Genomic DNA, 18,597 nt, shown 5'->3' on the forward strand with positions numbered 1-18,597 from the left:
CCCTGCTCGTCATGTGTTGACCATATACAAGCAGCAAGATGTAAAAACTAAAACTTTGTTTAATATGTGGGCCCAAATTTACCGAAATGCTCAGAGCTATAAAACTGCAATATTTCTTAATTTCCTCCGAGAGAAATGTTTGAGTTGGGAGTCAAACACCGACACAACATTTCTTAATATGTCTGGATCTATCCAATAACAGTCCGGTCACGATTGTTGCCTCCCCTGCACCTGCTGAGACACATCTGAGCCGCCGTCACGACGCCGCCGTCACTTCTCCAGACGTCAGGTTAGAGGTTTAATTATGTGCAACACTTGCTCCTGTTCCCAGGCTGCTCCCCTGACTGTCGGCTGCTCCTCCTCCTCCTTCACAGTCTGCTGCTGCAGCTCCGAGAGAGTCGCTGGAGAAGGATCTCAGCTTCTGACCGTCAGACCGGCTCACGTTAGGACTCAACATGCAGGTACAGTCTCAGCTTTCTTTGGTTTGTGCATGTTTTGTTGACCCAAATGTGACGAGCAAGACAAATGTTTCGGTAGAAAATGATTGATAGAAATGTAGATTACTACTTATTACAAACAATATTATCCGTGCACTTTTGTCTGGAACCTTTTCATATATATATTATTTATACTCTTGTTTATTTAATCAAGTTTACATGCTGTGCTGCTACAGACATAATATTTTATACGACCAGTACTGAGCTCTTGAGGCTGCTGTGTAACTTTTCAAATTACAACTTGATTCATTAAATTATACAGAACATGATGAAACATCAGATGGTTTTACTTCATGCAAACAAACACGCACACAAAACACACCCATCTTTTAAGAAAACATTCTTAACAAACAATTAACAAGTCTTTTAGTTTCTTTTATTCAATTTGTTAAAAAATGTACTTTAGACACTAATACCAAGGACTATGTAGGAATTTGTTTTGTATTAATAAAAATGTATAAATAAATATAGTTTTTAAGGGTTTAATTTATTCATAAATGACAGCATTCCTTTTGTAAAAAGTTGTTAATGTTCAACATACAAACGAGATATGTTGCACAACAATGACGTCACATTTCTATATGTTCTTTATCTTTATAATTATGTTCTTTATCTTTATCGTTAGACTTAGATTGTATCATCTTGTTCTTTCTATTTATGTTTTTGTTCTTGTTTTATTTTTATTTATTTTTTATGAAAAATTGCTGTATTTTCTGTGGCTATTGGGAAAAAACAATTTCTTGACCTCCTGAGGGATCCATAGAGTTTTACCTTACCTTACCTTACCTTACATTTCTATTTCTGCGGAATCAAAGAAACCCTGACATTGTAAAAAATTAATTGAAATCATCTGAAATTTCTGTTTATTTAAAATGATGTATTACTGATTTACTCTCTTTTCAGCTCCTTCTACTGTAATGGATTATTCTGTTACATACAATTTTGGAGTCTTACATGTTTTTGAATTACATTTGTGGGAGCTTTTGCTCGTGAGATAAATATTTTTGCTGCCTTTGAAACGACAAATTGCATGTATTTCCGTGGTTAAGAATTGTACTAAGCAAAGCGAGCTCAATAATTTAACTCAATCTTGTTTTTTGAGTCGGAAGAAGCAGGAAGACATTCCCAGGTTTGCTGTAGTGCTTTAATAAAATATGGGAACTATTGAATGTGAATTCAACTGGGACTCTAGTGAGCTGTGAAGGTTGTTTTATATCCTTTACTGATCTCTCTGATCCTCTGAAGTTTCACATTATCTCTGCAGCAGTTAAGTTTCAGTTTTCTGTGTTTTTCATCAATTATTCTGCTCAACACTGCGAGACAAAAAAATGCAAGGTTCTCTTTAATCTGGACATGTTTGCTCAAGGGCACCATCAAGGTGGATCAAACTGGAACTCCACTCCCTGGACCTGTGCTGGGCTCCAGGCTGCTGCTGATCAAATGCAGCACCACAACACTTTGCACACATGGATGCTCTCTATTTAATAATGCAGACTTTGGGATGTCAGGTCCCCAAATTTTGTCCGCTTCACATCCTTCTGCAACACAGCGCTTCCATCAGGGCTCTCGGAAAAGAAAAGCCGCAGTATCATATCATTTTGTTGGAGGCGGAGAGCGACGGCCTTTATGTTGAGCGGTCTGACGAGCATGTTTCAGATTTTAAACAATGTTAAAAAATACTTGAAAAATGTCATCTTTTAGCAGCATGACTGTTAGCCATGATATCTTCTGGATAATCACTGTGTCTCTGATCATTTTCAACACCTTAAATAAGGAGTTGATTTTCTTCTCTTTTTTTTTTAACACGATATGACTCGCCTGTGGGCGCTTTAATACCGCCAAATAAATACTGATTGTCAACCCCCGCTGTGACACTGCTTGGCTGCTTCCATCAGCTCCCTGATTCCACCACACCTTGTTTAGTTTCTGCCTATTTACTCAGTGGTAGAAAGATATTTATTAATAATCGGCCTTGGCATTCGGTGGATACCCGTTTCTGCCGGCGTCTGGACCTGCACACAGATGGCAGCCGAACCATTTTATACAGAACAAAATTACCTGGTAATTTTTTCTGAGGTATAAAAGGAGCTTCAGACATTTCCTCACATCCCGTGAGAGGAAACTTATCTCATCTGTAGGTAAGAGTTTGTCTCACGTCAGATGACACGCTGCTGTGGTAAAGTAGAAAATGGATGAAACTGAAGGATTGAACAATTGTCTTATTTCAAGTCGTTCTCCTGCTGGAACTTCTATCAATTTCAGTTGCAAGAAAATCTTCACAAAGTTGTTGAATTGTGTTTTGAACTGTCTCACAAAACAATCGAATACTAATAACCTTACTTTGTCTGCCCAATCCAAACACAACTATGTGTTCCTGGACAAATTGTGGTTTAATAATAACACTGACCGAGGCTGTGACAGGAGCCTCTGTTCTGGTGTGGAGTTCAAACCCCTTCTTAGGTTTTGTATTGAATTTGTAGTCCACTAGTTAATTCCTCCAGCAACCAAATTCAGGCCTATTTCTCTGATTCAAGTTGAAAACATTCTTATTGTATTTAACTAGTGAAGAAAGCTGTAAATCTGCTAATCAAACGTAGTCACTATTTTGACTTGTGGCCTGAATCATAAGCTTGTTATCAACAGGATAATATTGTGGCCAAAATTACAACATATGAGCTCGATCATCTTGTCACCGACTAACCAGATGGTCTCCATAGGTTGGACTATTGTAACAGTTTGTTTTCATGTCTTAACAAGAAGGATCTGTCTCGTCTGCAGTTGATTCAGAACTCTGCAGCGAGAATTCTGACCCGCTCTAGTAGAAGAACTCACATTTCTCCGATCCTTAAAACTCTTCACTGGCTTCCAGTTTCTTTCAGGATCAACTTTAAAATTCTGGTTCTTACTTTCAGATCTATTCATGGTCAGACTCCTCCTTACATCAGTGATCTGATCCAGCCTTACACCCCAGCTCGGGCTCTGAGGTCTGTGGATCAGAATCTACTTATGGTTCCACGCACACGACTCAGGACCAGAGGAGAGAAATCTTTTCAGGCTGTTGCCTGACTTACTTACTTACTTACATAGACCTGTACTGTCAATCATGCTTATTGACCTTGATCTTGTCGAGGATACTTGATCAGAGATGACATGAGGTGTTCAAAAACTACAAGTGCTTTGGTGGCACTTTTGTTTACCAGATGAAATTACAGGAATCAAAAGATATTTAAACCGATGTCCTCTCAGCCATGATATAATTTTCATCAGGTCTGCTTGCTCTGCTGGGTGTCTCTGGTCGATGGGGGACGTGGGAGTCGGGTGGGAGGTGTCGGGCGAGTGAGAAGGCAATCAGCAGGACTGTATATATGTATGTGGGAATACGTTTTAAGAATAATTAAAGACGTTAAAGAGATTAACAGTATGTAAGACTCGTAGCCTAAAATACCATGTTCTCACCTCATGCATCATCTATAGTTTAGATACTTTAGTTTTTTCTAGTCAACCAGGTGGTTTTCTTTTAAAAGCAAGCAGTTGTTAATTCATCGTTACCAACTTGACATTAACCACATTTGACATGTAATATTGAGAAAAAAGACAGGAAGTGAATATATTAAGTCAGACTGTATGGTTTGTTATTTTATTATTAACAGAAATGTAATCTTTGAAGAGTTAACATGTTTGGTGTAGTGAAAGAAAATGATTTGAAATCAAGTATACTAATCACTTTAAGGTTGTGTATACTTAAGATAACAAATATGAACTGCATTATGGGAATAGCATCTTTCTAATTATCGTTTGTTTAATTAAACCTGCAGTATAATATCAAGGACATTACTTTAAAGGGTAAATAAATGACAAAAAAAGAAAATTCTGAATTAATTTGTTAAACTTCTCAGATGAGGATTATTATTAAATGATGGAATGAATCATATAGTTTATTATAAAACATTAAGAGATTGGAAGAAAGTAATTATAAAAATGGCACCTGCTTCATACCACTTTGAAAATATTTTTGTCCTTGGAAATTGTAATAAAGATGTTGTTTTTTTTGAAGCTAGTGAAATAAAAAGGGTCATAGCATTTATCATGTTGACGCTAGTGTTCTAACCAGATGGTTTTTATGTATCGTAACAGTTGAATTAAGCTCCTTTATCGGGGAGGATGATTTCGGCTTCTCCAATTTTTCTGCAGCTCTGTGACATTTAGTGTGGAACAGTTACTGCGACACTAGAGGCAAAGTTGTTCTTGTGGGTTCAATGAGTAAATGTAGATGAATGATCTGCTTATTTGAAGCTTCGGAACACAACACGCCTCAAACACTCCTTAGACTTGATGTGGATGAAAATAATTAAATGATGTGTTTGTCTACATTATTTAGTTTGGACACATTCTGAAATAAAAAGTTGTTCCTCTGTCCCTCAGGCGGATAAGAAGAAGAAGGAGGTGGACGGCGACCTGAGACCAGATGCCAACGGCAAAGATCCGAACCAGGGTGGAGAGCCCGAGGGCTCCAAGTGGGAGAAACCTCGCTTCACTCGAAAATCTCTGATGCAGTGTTGTCTGGTCAAGTGGATCATTGCCAGCACCACTCAACAGGGTCCAGGTAGACGCACACTTGAACAAAGACACAACAATGTGTGTTGAACTAGAGGCAGCAGACTTCCTTTTCAATGTTATTGTTTTACTTCCAACCCTCCATTTGTTGTCCAGCACCACTGCCGTCCTCGCCTCATCTTAATACCTGATTGAACTGTATCTGAAACCCACGCACACAAACTTAATAATTGACTTGATGGTCTTTTAATTGTAAATATTTCAGTAACGATGTATGATTTATGCTGCCTGAGGTGAGGTCTCGAGACGGAGAGCTCGGTGACTTCCTGTGCTGTTGCCCCCGTTTTCTTGCGTCTCTGAATTATTGACGTCGTCCTTCTGTGCAGGCAGATAAACTCATTGGTGAGCATTCTCTTGACTTCGGTCCTTCAATCCTGGTCAGCGTTTTAAAATGCAAACTTCATCATTGGCTGTGACATCAGGAGATGCTTGTCAGTGTCAGATGAAATATAATATGCTCACTTGCAGGGAAAGGGTTGTTCAATACTTCAAGACATGTTTACTAGTATGCACACAAACATTATTACATGATGCTGATGCATTGTTGTTTATGGCGCTTGTAATTGTTTTTGACTAGATCGCCATCATGTGGTAATTTGGAGTTACTGCACCTGCACGTCAAACAACATTTAGAATAGAATAGAATATAGAATAGAAAAGCTTTATTCATCCCCAGAGGGGAAACACACTTTCACAACAGCGCAGTTTAAAAAAATAAAGTGCAAGGAAAAAGAAATAATAAAATGGATAATACAAAATAAAATATTTGAAATGAATCATTCCCAGGCCTTATAACTGTACAGTTTCTTCTCTTATTCTCTCGTTTTTCATTGCATTCATGTCATGTTAAGTCTTTTGTATTATTGTTTATAATCGGATTAAGCATCTAGGTGTCAGAATTAAACAAGATGATACATTATTAGATGCCATTCAACTCTAACGTTTAAGCATATACAAAATAAATGTATAAATAACTATGATGGATCAGGTTTTTATTTTCACAGCTAAAAGAAAATAATTGTTTAGCAATCTGGAATAAGTATTAAATTCAAGGCCCGACGGCCAAATCCTTCCTGTCAAGTCATTTTATGCGGCCCTTCGAATGGTTGTCTGGAAAATAGATTAATGTTGATGATAGTATTGTGACCAAAGATTATTTTGATAATTAAAATGAGATAAGTGATCCTCCAGCAATATCACAATCATAATTCCTGTTTCTGGACAGTTTTGTTTTTTCATACCATGAATGCATTTCTTGAAGGTTGAAACTATATTTAAATAGTATTTATTTTCTTGTTTTTAGTATCATTCTAATCTTGCATCAATCATAATAATGACTAAGATCGATTGTGTCGTAAGACACATTAAAAAATAGAGATTATACATTCACACAGAAATCCAATGAGAAAAGACAACACTTAAAAAGAAAATTGTGGCTAGGAGAGAAAGTAATGTTGACTTTACAGGATGAGGCCATGTTTGGCGGATAATGCATGTTCTAGTGCTTCTAATGCATATTGTTCAACAGTCTGGACTTGAAGTGCTGATCACATCACTTTTCTACATTTAGATAAATGGTATGTGTAACAGTTCTGGCACACTGTCAACCTCGCATGTTGTCCTGAATGATAAACTCTTTATCATGTTCTACAAATCATTTCGATCAAATGGATCATCACATGTCTTTTCTTGTAATCTCAGAAGACAGTCATGTATTAAAATTGATCTATTACAATGAACACTTACCCCTACTAGGGTTGTAAGAAAATATCGATATAACGATATATCGCGATATCTTTATTCAATAGCATTGTATCGATATTTTAAGAATATATATATTTACGGCTCAGAGCAGCGGCTCTGCTGCAGTGAAGATGTGAGCGGAGGTGTGGAGGAGGAGAAATCATGCTACAAGATTCAACAGCGCAAACTTTATTAAACATCTAAAGACGCATCACGACAAAGAAGGTGAGCAGATCAAAGAAACAAGAAAGATGAAACAAAACGAAGCAGTTAACTTTGCTGTTCTGTAGAGACAAGAGAAACTTTCAGTCGACGAATGAAAGTCAACAATAACGAACGTTCTTGTTAGTGTTAATGTTCACTTCATCATTGGAATCTGACTAATTAAAAAAAAAAGAGTTTAATACTGGTTGAATAAAGGCTGACATCGCTTTACTAATTTACTTTTAAATTGTGTCAAAACAGATCAAATTATTATTACAAAAAAGTATAAATAAAATACATTTTGAATTAAAGTAAAATGTTGATTCAAAGGTTAAATATATATTTAATATTAGCTTTTAAAGCTGATGTTTAAACTCTGTTTAAAGCCAAAAGAGTCCAAAGTAAAAAAAAAATAAACACTGACAGATACTGGATGTTGCTCCAGGTTTAAGACGTTAAGGCACTTGATTGTCTATTGTTAATATTAGTTTATATTTCAATTTTTATTTTATTTTTTTTTACAATTTTTTGAGAAGCACTTTCCTACAAACACTTTCACATTTGATCAGAGAAAGAATTTTCTCATTTCTTTGCTGTAAAAGCCAGAAAAAGTGTTGTATATTTAAAAAATGTAAATGTATATCGTATCGTATCGTGATACGTATCATATCGCCAGATTCTTGCCAATACACAGCCCTATTATATACTGTTCTTCAACATGGTCACATAACTTAGTGGGAAGTACTATTTTTCGCACCCACCTTAGTTATGTTCCCCTCAAAACAGAGAACTCCCATGATGCCTTAATACACACTGCTCTGTTAAGCAACAGCTTATTGGTCGCTAAAATACTGTATTAAAATTCTACATCTATGTTTCTATATCGTAAGTGAGCTTTCGTTGTTTGGCTGGGCGGCAAAGCATTATGAGAATGATGCATCATATGCAATGTTGAGTTGTAAATTAAAATAAATGTTGTAAATGTAAATCATATATATTGTCCATCTACTTTATTTTTATTTTTCATAATTATCAGGCTGTTCAGAATTATGTACATTTTGGAGAGTGTATGAATTGTTTTAAGGGGACAGTTTGGGAAAGTGTATGAAGAGTGCAAGGAGGGATTATAAGGTCTCAACATGTATTTGAATATATGAATTATCTTTCTTTTCTCACCTAAACTTAACAGTCAAGTTTATGGTTGAGTATAGTAAATGAAATTTAGGAATTACCTTGTTTTAGATACTATATAAAAAAGGTTGTTTTGCAGAATAATAACCGTGTCTCTGGTGTTTGGGGATCATGCCTTAAATCAAATCCTTATTGCACATGTTCGTACACATGTATGATAGAACTTCACATGAGCCATGTCAGCATGTTGTCTGTGATTCAGCATTGACATCGTATGGATTCTGAGGATGGCTCTGCCCTCTTGTTTAATTCAGCACCGGTTTTCTGATCGTCATGCACTCCCGGGTCACTCTCTGGCTCCGATCTGAGACCAATATCTTACCTCTCGTTGATTGATCCGCACACTCCCTTCTTCTTCTTCCTGAGTCCATTATGCCCTGCAGAGTCATCAGTTGTGAACCATGTGCTCCATTCTTTTTGATTCTGATGCCTTCAAGCTGATCAAGCTGAGTGCATGTAAAGATATTTTATCTGGTTATCATCACTTTTCTTTTCCTTAGAGAGTGAATACTTTTATAAATAAACGATAAATTATGATGAGATTAAATAGTTTTAGACTTAGAATTGTAAGGTGGTTTGAAGGAAAATGGTGTTTAAATATTAGTGGTGGGAAAGAGTCTTGGTTATAACTATACTTGGTGATACTTCGACAATGATATTGATATTCCATCTGTTCATACCGATATTGAATATTGATAAAATAAGAAGATTTCTTCAGTGTGTCTGACAGCTCTGTTGACTTGACAATGCTGCAGGAATGCCGCCTAAATGAAGACACCACTATGGTGAAACTATCGCATCATAACTCGAGTATCGTTATATGTATTGTACTCCTAGTATAGTACATTTGATAACAATTGCAATTGAAACAAATACATCACCTGCACGGCTGTAGAAATGGATAATACCATTTTGATAGTATATATTCAGCTCACGATAAGATCCAATATGGTTTATTTCGATGCATTTTCATGATTTTCGGAACGATTTTCGGGGACATACTTTGAATGGTCCACTCTCTTTTGGTTAACTTAATAGAACTGAAAATATTCCTAAACATCAGCTTTAAAAAGCAGCTGGAGTCGGCTGTATCCTCTTGTTCTCAGCCATCGCCTGGATCTCGCAGGATTTCATCGTAGGACGGAATAACTGCTGCCATCCAGTGGCCATAAGTTTAATTGCAACACTGAAATGGCCAAACGGTGAATATTTGCACTTTAATTGCAAAATATTTCTTTTCGATTTAAATAGAGATCAATACAGTTTTTTTCAATAAAAATGTACCAATATTTTATGTCGGTGTATTGATTCTAATAACTTCAAGCTCAAGTGTATTCATTATATCTTTAATTATTATCTTATTTACTGCCATTCAAGCCCAACTTTCATGTAATTTCCGTTGAGCCTTTCACAATATTCTCCCTAAATTCCCTGATTCTATTTCTTGACTACTTCATACATGCATGCACTGGGTAGTCCTACTACCAGTCCCTCTGGTACTGGTTGTGGATTTCTATTTATAATCTGAGGTTCAACCATTAATGCCCTTCATGTATCTTCCCCTGGAGAAACCAAGAAGCCTCAGCCGACGGCACAGATTCACGCCTTAGACCATGAACTACTGTGAGGTTTGTTTTAGGTGGCTCTGATAATGAAATGATGATCTCAGAACGTTTTTCACGCAGTAGTTTTCCACTCGGGAGTGAGCGTGTTATTGTTAGTATCCAGCCCGAATGACCTGGTAGACACGAGCAGCGCCACAACAGGGCAGGGCAGCCCCCACCGCTCTAAGTGCTGTTCATATCCCGACCATCAGCGGGTTCGGATCAATGCCTGGTTTTACAGCTCTGCATCCCTGAAATGACTGAGCAAATAAAGACTGCGAAGACTGTCAAAGTATAAGTGGAGCGATATCATCGGTCCCGCCCCCTAAACAAACACACCAACAAATGCTAGTACATACACTTATAAAAAACACTTATGCTGCGTGCGAGGAGATGGAGGAAGTGGTGGCGAGGGGGGGTGGAGCCTCTGACTTTATGGAGTTGTGAAAGCGACCCCCCAAACTCCACTGTCTTGAAAATCCGATGCAATGGATGATCTGCTTTCTGGTACAATTTTGCGTGATTTTAGGGGTGCTGACTGGAACTCCTACACCAGGGGCGATGACGGCGTTCTTTTTAGAAGGAGGAAACTTTGTGGCCGATCCATTTGCATTTTTAACTAGTCGGTGCTTTAACTCAGCGATGTGATTTAAGTGAATCTAAATGCTGATGCCGGAACATTAAAGACTCGAGTCAGGAGATGATTGACCGTGAGAGGCTTCGTCCGTCTTAGTTGCTCATCAGAGAGGCTTTCTTGATGTGAAAACGGCGCCTGCGACGATAAAATCCAAAAAACAATGGGCTTGGATGGGATGGAAGTTATTGCCATTTTAGTTGTCATTGCACTGTTTTTCGTGGTGCTCAAGCAGTTTGGAATCTGGGAGCCTTTGTCATTGGAAGGTAGGACATGTGTTTCAGGAAGAATCTTGCAAAGTGAAATGCATGCATTGATTTAAATACATTAATAAACTGAATATTTAAGATCAATATTTCTAGTTTCATAGTTTGTTTACATTCATGGGTTCTTGTTAGAAAGTCAAGTTTTTGCACCACTATTTCCCGATCAGTTGCAAAATTGAAAGACCCAATTTCCTCAGATGTAGAACTTGTAATTTGAGTCCTAAAGTCAACTTTTAAAGGGATCATCCTGCTAGTCAGTGTTGAGAGTGAGGAAACTTAGTTTCTCCATCCTCACCTTCCCTAGTTACTGAGGTACCACTGACTAGGACATCCCAAGACATCGTAGATGACTTCTTAAGTTAAGTTTGTCCAAATCTGTACAATAATGTCTGGTGGGGAAAATACATTTTATCTTTTGATATCTTACTCTCAATTTACGAGGCCCTAGTTTGATGATCAATAGTCGTGATTATTTCCAATATGATCGGTGTGACAACTTTTCAAATTAGCTCCGACATTTATCTGTACTACAGCAGGTCAAACGCAAGATCATTTATAGTTGTTTTTTTGGAGCTCTTGTTTCTTAATTTTCTGTTTTGCTCAACAATTAGCTACAACAATTATTATGAGCTAATTATCTATGAAAACTGACTATAAATAGCTGTAATGCCTTCCATAGAAAAAGGAGGAAGTGCAGCATAAAGGAATACAATTAAATGTTTACATAACAAATCCCTCTCTATACCAACACATGAAGATAGTTTAAAGGGTCAAAAGTCGGTGATGAGAAGTTAAATGAACGTATTAAACATACCAATAAAGTAAAAATGATTATTGTTTCACGTTCACTTCTCTTCCCTTCATCATCATCACAGTAGATATGAACGTGGACAGGATCATCATTTTCAAGACCCTCTTAGGGGAAGTCGAGGTGCGTTGTTTGTGAAGCTGTAGTTTCATTCAGGATATACTTTTGATTTACGGCTAATAAAAGTTTACCTTGAGATGATTTGAAACTGACAAAATGGGGTTAATGATGTGTAGAGATGGTGAAATATATTGACTTTAAACATGTTTTACCAGACAGTTTAATTAACTTCACCACCTATTCTCATTCTCTTCCTGGTTTATTTTTTGTTATATGTTCTCCCTAAAAGAGGGTGAGTATGTTTGATGTGATATTTGACAGTATTATTCATTTCCTCATCCCTTTTTTTTAACGCCTATATGATGAGCCTGTTCTCATGGTGGACATTTGGATGTAAAGACTGGAGACCTTGACATTAATTCCAAAATGTTATAATCTGTAATCTGAATAGTCCAAAATGAAACTGTTCTGTGTGTATTCCTTTTGTATTTAAAATCGATTTATTCCTCTTTAAATGAAATAATTTTGTTGTGTTACATTTTTTCATTTGTTTATGCTATTTGTGCTTCTCAACCTTCCCAACCCCCTGTCTTTCTATTCTTAACCTCTGTTTTGTCACTTTTTTTTTTATTATTTAACAAAAGATGGTGAGCAACAAAATATAAAAATATCAAGAAATCATGTCATTTTACAGCTAAACTTCTTATAATGATGTATATCTTAAGATATTTTCAGAGTATGTATATATTGTTTGCTGGATTACTGTACATTAGGTTTGTCTGCAATTTATGTTGTTTTTATATGGATTGCATCATATATATGCAATACAAATTACTAATTTACTTACTTACTTACTTTAAGGAGTAAAGAAATTTAAATTAACTACATCAATGAATTAATATGACAAAGCCTCTCCGTAGCTAGCATGCTACACATTTAGCAGTTAGCACTTTGATGACAGTAGATATCTTTTTTCTCAATTGTTTGCATTCGGAGGTTTACATCAGCACTTATTTAGGCCACATTTCTATCGTTGTCAACTTTTTGGTCTTGTTATCTTAGATTATTTGTTGTTAAATTAATGTTAAGTGCTAGCTTCAATGTTCTAGCTCCTATGCTAAGTTAGCTACATTAGCAGTAGTAGCAGCCTCTTCGTTCTAACTGTTAAGTATTATTTATATTAAAAACAACTTGGAATGATGTGGAAAAATACTTTTCAAACTATAGATCAAATATAGACAAAGGGCATATAATTGAGTGCAGTTATGCTAGGACATTATACAAGATTCTGATCAATAAAAATAATGAATATAAAAGTATAAACAATTGGATAACAATCTGAAAGGTACTTGAAGGAGACATTTAATTTATTTTATATTCAGGTAGTGATTAACTTGGTTAAAAAAACTAATAATTACATATGACATAGTTACAGTTAGATACATAGTGACTAAATGCAATTCTTTTTCCATTTTAGAAATGCACACAAAAGGGCACAATGTGTTAAAAGAATTTCATTTAATTATAACTGTCCACTTAAATGTTTATTATATGTGTTATATATGTATTATATGTGGAGACAACAACATTAATATGTCAGAATCCTTTCTAATATTATCAGTTTTATAGTTTTGTGAGGTTATTTATAGGGATTTATGTGTCATTTTTATTTTTCCAATTTATAAGCAATGTTATAATGTTTTTTTATTTTCTAATAAACTGATGTCCTACAACAACAAAAAAATCTCCTGAAATGATTTATTATTGTGAATACAAATTAATTATATTCTAAATTACATGAAAACTCCCATATATTTTTATTTTATACTTTTATTTTCCCTATTCCAAAATCCCTTTATTTCCACCCTCTTTTTTTCCCCCTGCTTTTCCCTCCCCTTTTCCTCCCGTGTGGCTTCCCACATCCCCCTGTCCGCCTGCTCGTACTTTCCCCGGCAGATATATGTGACGGTGATCTGGAACTTTCCATGGTGCGACACCAGCCCGTGGGCCTGGACCAGCTGCAGGCTCAGACCCAGTTCACCAGGAAGGAGCTGCAGTCACTTTACAGAGGTTTTAAAAATGTAAGAGGAGAGGTCAGTGTTGGCCGGCGTTGGTCTGCTTGTATGCAATCTAAAGATTCTTGAACTATCGTTATTTTCTCAAGCGATGTTAACCGGAATTTCTTGCATCTTGTTTCTGTTATCATTATAAGTTATCTCACTTTATTAATAACAAGTATTCTTTTTCACCAGTGGTTTTTATGAAGACCTTTCTTGGATATTATTGTAGATATAAGTTTTAAAAAGTAAATTCCAACAGAAATATCTTAAATTCTAGAACTATGTCGGTTTGTGGCGATAGTTCTCTTCAATCAAATCAAATCTCCTGCTCTTTACAGCCACCTAGTGGTTAAAGACCAACACTTCATTTAATTTCACTGGAGGGCAGATAAAAACACTCAAAGCACCAGCCATTCAAGTTGAGGTCATGTTATCACAGACAGGTTTAAAGTCATATTTTAGGCCTTTTATCAAATATTCAACAGCCTCTGTCGTCAAATGTACTGAGGAGGTCTCACCAGCACTAACAACGACAAAATGTAAAATACACACTTTTAAAATGATCTTATCGCATCTATTATCTTACTGAAAGGAAACACTTTTGAGCTAAAAAAAAAAAAAAACAACCCGCACACAACAATCTGCAGCTTTGATCTGTATGGCGTTGAGCATTAGAATTTCAGTGTCAGTTTTTAACGTATTGTGAAACTTGTATATAAGAACACTTGTTATTAACTGTCCGTTCACGTTCTCTCGTTAATGTGTTAATTGTTATTATGTTCCCGATTGTTTGTTTCACTCTTCAAAATTAACCTCACGTTTAAAAAAAAAAAAAAAGTTTAAAAACTCGGTTTAGGTTTTCAGGTTCCTCAAATACCAAATATACAAATACCGTCAAATATAAATATAAATGAGTTATTCCGACACCGTTTTAGATTTGTTACATTTGTGGATATTATAAATGTGACCCTTTTTGGGAATGGAAATCTTGATTTGACTTTTTTTTTTTGTGGTCACTTGCTCTCACTTGGTTGTATATCAAATACTAAAGTTACTTATCATGAAATGGTTAATAATAACTAAGAATGACCTCTGCCAGCCCACTAAGACATGTGTTACACCCGGACTGGTCCTCAGGAATACAATAAAGTGTTTTATTCTATGTTCTCTGACCGCTCTCCACGGACACCAACATGTATTTGACTAGGTCATATGATCCTTATTCAATATAGTTTGACTATTCAGACATACAGCAGCTGTTGATGCTCAATAAGCACTGGCGGATATTTCCACTGTACTCACCGTTTAAAAGAGGCCTGAGGTCACAAACCCGCAGCACTTTTATTGACAAAACTGTGTGTTGTGAACACAAAACAATGAGGTGTGTGTGTGTGTGTGTGTGTGTGTGTGTGTGTGTGTGTGTGTGTGTGTGTGTGTGTGTGTGTGTGTGTGTGTGTGTGTGTGTGTGTGTGTGTGTGTGTGTGTGTGTGTGTGTGTGTGTGTGTGTGTGTGTGTGTGTGTGTGTGTGTGTGTGTGTGTGTGTGTGTGTGTTCCTTCAGGAGTGTCCCAGTGGGCTGGTGGATGAAGAAACATTTAAGACTATTTACTCACAATTCTTCCCTCAAGGAGGTGAGTGAACCAACGTGATGTTTTCATACGTCTGACTTGATTTAAAAAAAAATGTCTTCCTGCCTTCAGATGCTAACACGTACGCACATTTCTTATTCAACGCCTTCGACATGGACAGAAGTGGCGCCATCCGATTTGAAGTGAGTCCAATGTGTATCGTGGCTGTCAATGTCTTGACTTGTACGTGTATCCATGACGACTGTCGGCCGCTCGGCTCCACCAGGATTTCGTGCTGGGACTGTCGGTGCTGCTCCGGGGCTCCGTCACCGAAAAACTCCGATGGGCTTTTAATCTTTACGACATCAACAAGGACGGCTACGTCACCAAAGAAGTAACGCTGGGTGTGCGCACGTGTCTCGGCCTCATGACGCATCCGTGTGTGTTTCCCTGCAGGAGATGTTGGCAATTATGACATCGATCTATGACATGATGGGTCGATACACTTCACCCAGCGTACGACACGATTCCCCGTTTGATCACGTGGAGAAGTTCTTCCAGGTATTATTAGACTTCAAATCATTATTTTTCGTAAATCATGTGATTTTATTCCCAAGACATAATTTGATCTGATGAATGATTCACTTTTCTTATTAGTCATCTGATAAAATGAACCAAAGTTCACAATATTAATGAAAACAGTTGAAGTTCCATCAAACAAAACATTCACTTTCACTATTACTATTATATTCAGTCCTTTTTCTTAAAATCACCAAATTTCAATTATTTTTCTTGGATTTTCAGAACATATATTATATTTTTTATAATTTGTTTTTTTCAATCCAACTGTTTGTTTCCAGAAAATGGATCGCAACAGAGACGGCGTGGTAACAATCGATGAGTTCATAGAAACGTGCCAAAAGGTAACAGAGCTTCAAACCCTAACCCTTCAATGACTGGTCTGCTCATGAACCGTCTGTTGTGCGTTTGCCAGGATGAAAACATAATGTCGTCCATGCAGCTTTTTGAAAATGTCATCTAGAGTCTGTGGGAGGAGGATCGTTCCCATCAAGCCGTGTTGCCAGGATTTCCCAGATCCACCTTCATCCGTGCGTGACATTTCATCCGGAAACATCCCCTGGAACGAGGACTTGTGCAGAGAAACTGAACTCACCTGAAACATCTGTGTCTTTGCATGAGTTGTTTTGCACGTTAAATACCAATAGTCGGGGGTGAAAAATAGCCAGATGAGCATGGACGATGTACACAATGAAAACATTTGGTACAAAACAGTCTCGTGTATTTATTGACCTTTCCGGGCGGGACACTGACGTCCTGAGGTGCTGAGAATGTTGTTGGTTCAGATGCTAACTGAACATGAAAAACGGTTACAGAAACACTTGAAGAATGCAAATGTATGACAGTCATATTTCATTTTGGGAATTGCTGGAGTGACAGTTGTGCATCTTCAATCTTAAGGTTAAAAAAACACAACTTTCTATTTGTCATTTTATGTGGCTTCATGTCATTTCTTGTGATATTGTTGTTTTACTAGGTCCACTTATGTTTTTATTTAGATTAGATGGACTTTATTAATCCCTATGGAGATCTCTTTCGGGTTCCAGTACACAGCGATAGTTTCATAAAAACAAGAACAAAGTGCAAATAAAAGAACAAAAGTTAAGGGATGAGAAAGTGCAAATATAAAGAACATAGATCAAAGAAAATAACGCAAAGAATAGGTTACAAAGATTAACATAGAATAACACAGACATTCATAAAACAAGAACAAGAACAAAGTGCAATAAAAAGAAAATGCAAGATGACACAATCTAAATCTAAAAATAAAGAACATAGGTCAAAGAATATTAACAAAGACAAAGGATATAAAGATTAACACGGATAATAGAATCATCTTTTCACTCCACTCCTTACCCGAAAACTCAGAATTATAAAGTCTTATAGCACAAGGAATGAGTCCTTGAGTCAACAGTTGCCACTGATGACATCATCAACACATTCAATTTCATTATGTGATTTAAGTTATACAAAATACATTTCTAATAAGTTCTGAATCTGATTTAAGTTGTATATAATACATTTACAATGAGATCTGAGTCGTATTTCATGCTTTTATATCCAGATTAAAGTTGTACAGATATGCATTTATTACAGAATTTAAGCGTTATTGAAATTCATTTTAAACGAGATTTACGTCGCACAGAAATGCATTTAGAACAAGATTTAAGTCGAACAGAAATGCATTTAACGCGAGATATACGTTGCACAGAAATAAATTTACTACGAGATCTAAGTCGCACAGAAATGCATTTAAAATGAGATTTCAGTTGTATAGAAATGTATTTATTACAAGATTAAAGTAAAGAAAACGCATTTGTTACCAGAAAAAATGTGTACAAAAGGCATTTAATACATGATTTGAGGGGCCCTTATACTCCATCATAGTTCACCTCCGTACTACGGACACTTTGGGTTTCCTTCGACAGTCCAAAAAAGAAAACCATAGAGGTTGATTGGGAAATTGCAGAATTGTCTGCATATGTGTAAATGGTTGTATGACGCAACCTCTATTGTGTATCATATTTTTCCAATGAAAGCTTTTCTTATCTATGATTAAGAGAAGAGAGCGGAAAAGGTAATTGGGCCTAGTTAGGTGGAATCCTTACCAACCAGCAGCATGACTTTTGGAGCACCTGGATGACAAGAACACCCACGTGCGAATGCTGTTCCTGGACTTCAGCTCAGCTTAACACCATTATCCCCCAGAACCTGGTATGCAGACTGGGCCCTTTGGGCCTCAACACCCCCCTGTGCAACTGTCTGCTGGACTTCCTTAACCTGCTTCTGTCGACGTCGACAAGACTAAAGGCACAACGGTGGAGGCCGTCAGCAGCACAAAGTTCCTAGGGGTGCACATCACAGAGGATCTCAGCTGGACACTTCACACCACCTCCCTGGTGAAGAAAGCCCAGCAGCACCTGCACTTCCTGAGATGGATGAGAAAGGTGTCTCTTCCCTCTCCCATCCTCTCCACCTTCTACAGGGGGACCATCGAGAGCCTACTGAGCAGCAGCATCTCCATCTGGTCAGGGAACTGCGAGGCCTCCGACTGGAAGTCTCTGCAGAGAGTGTTGAGGACCGCGGAGAAGATCATCGGGACACCACTCTGCCTGAACAGAGCCGAAATAATTCTGTCCGACCCCCTCTATGGACTGTTCTCTCTCCTGGCGTCTAGCAGAAGGTTCCGCAGCATCCACTGCAGAACAGAAAGATTCAGAAACAGATTCTTCCCTCTGGCCCTCAGACTGCTAAATGAAATATAACTGAGG

General features: G+C 37.1%; 1 protein-coding gene across 1 annotated transcript; it reads left to right on the forward strand.

The window, feature by feature from the left end:
• Positions 1 to 270: 270 nt before the first annotated feature.
• On the forward strand, positions 271 to 16,512 carry LOC148079590 (calsenilin-like). Its single transcript, XM_087791211.1, has 10 exons — positions 271 to 289; positions 375 to 461; positions 4,920 to 5,100; positions 13,578 to 13,702; positions 15,241 to 15,310; positions 15,380 to 15,450; positions 15,534 to 15,641; positions 15,704 to 15,808; positions 16,108 to 16,170; positions 16,242 to 16,512. The coding sequence occupies exons 2-10, from the start codon at positions 456 to 458 to the stop codon at positions 16,287 to 16,289; spliced, it is 777 nt and encodes a 258-aa protein (XP_087647337.1). The 5' UTR covers positions 271 to 289; positions 375 to 455; the 3' UTR covers positions 16,290 to 16,512.
• The last annotated feature ends 2,085 nt before the right edge of the window (positions 16,513 to 18,597 follow it).

Source organism: Callionymus lyra, chromosome 5 (assembly GCF_982586985.1).
Source record: "Callionymus lyra chromosome 5, fCalLyr1.hap1.1, whole genome shotgun sequence".
Lineage (NCBI taxonomy): Eukaryota > Metazoa > Chordata > Actinopteri > Syngnathiformes > Callionymidae > Callionymus > Callionymus lyra.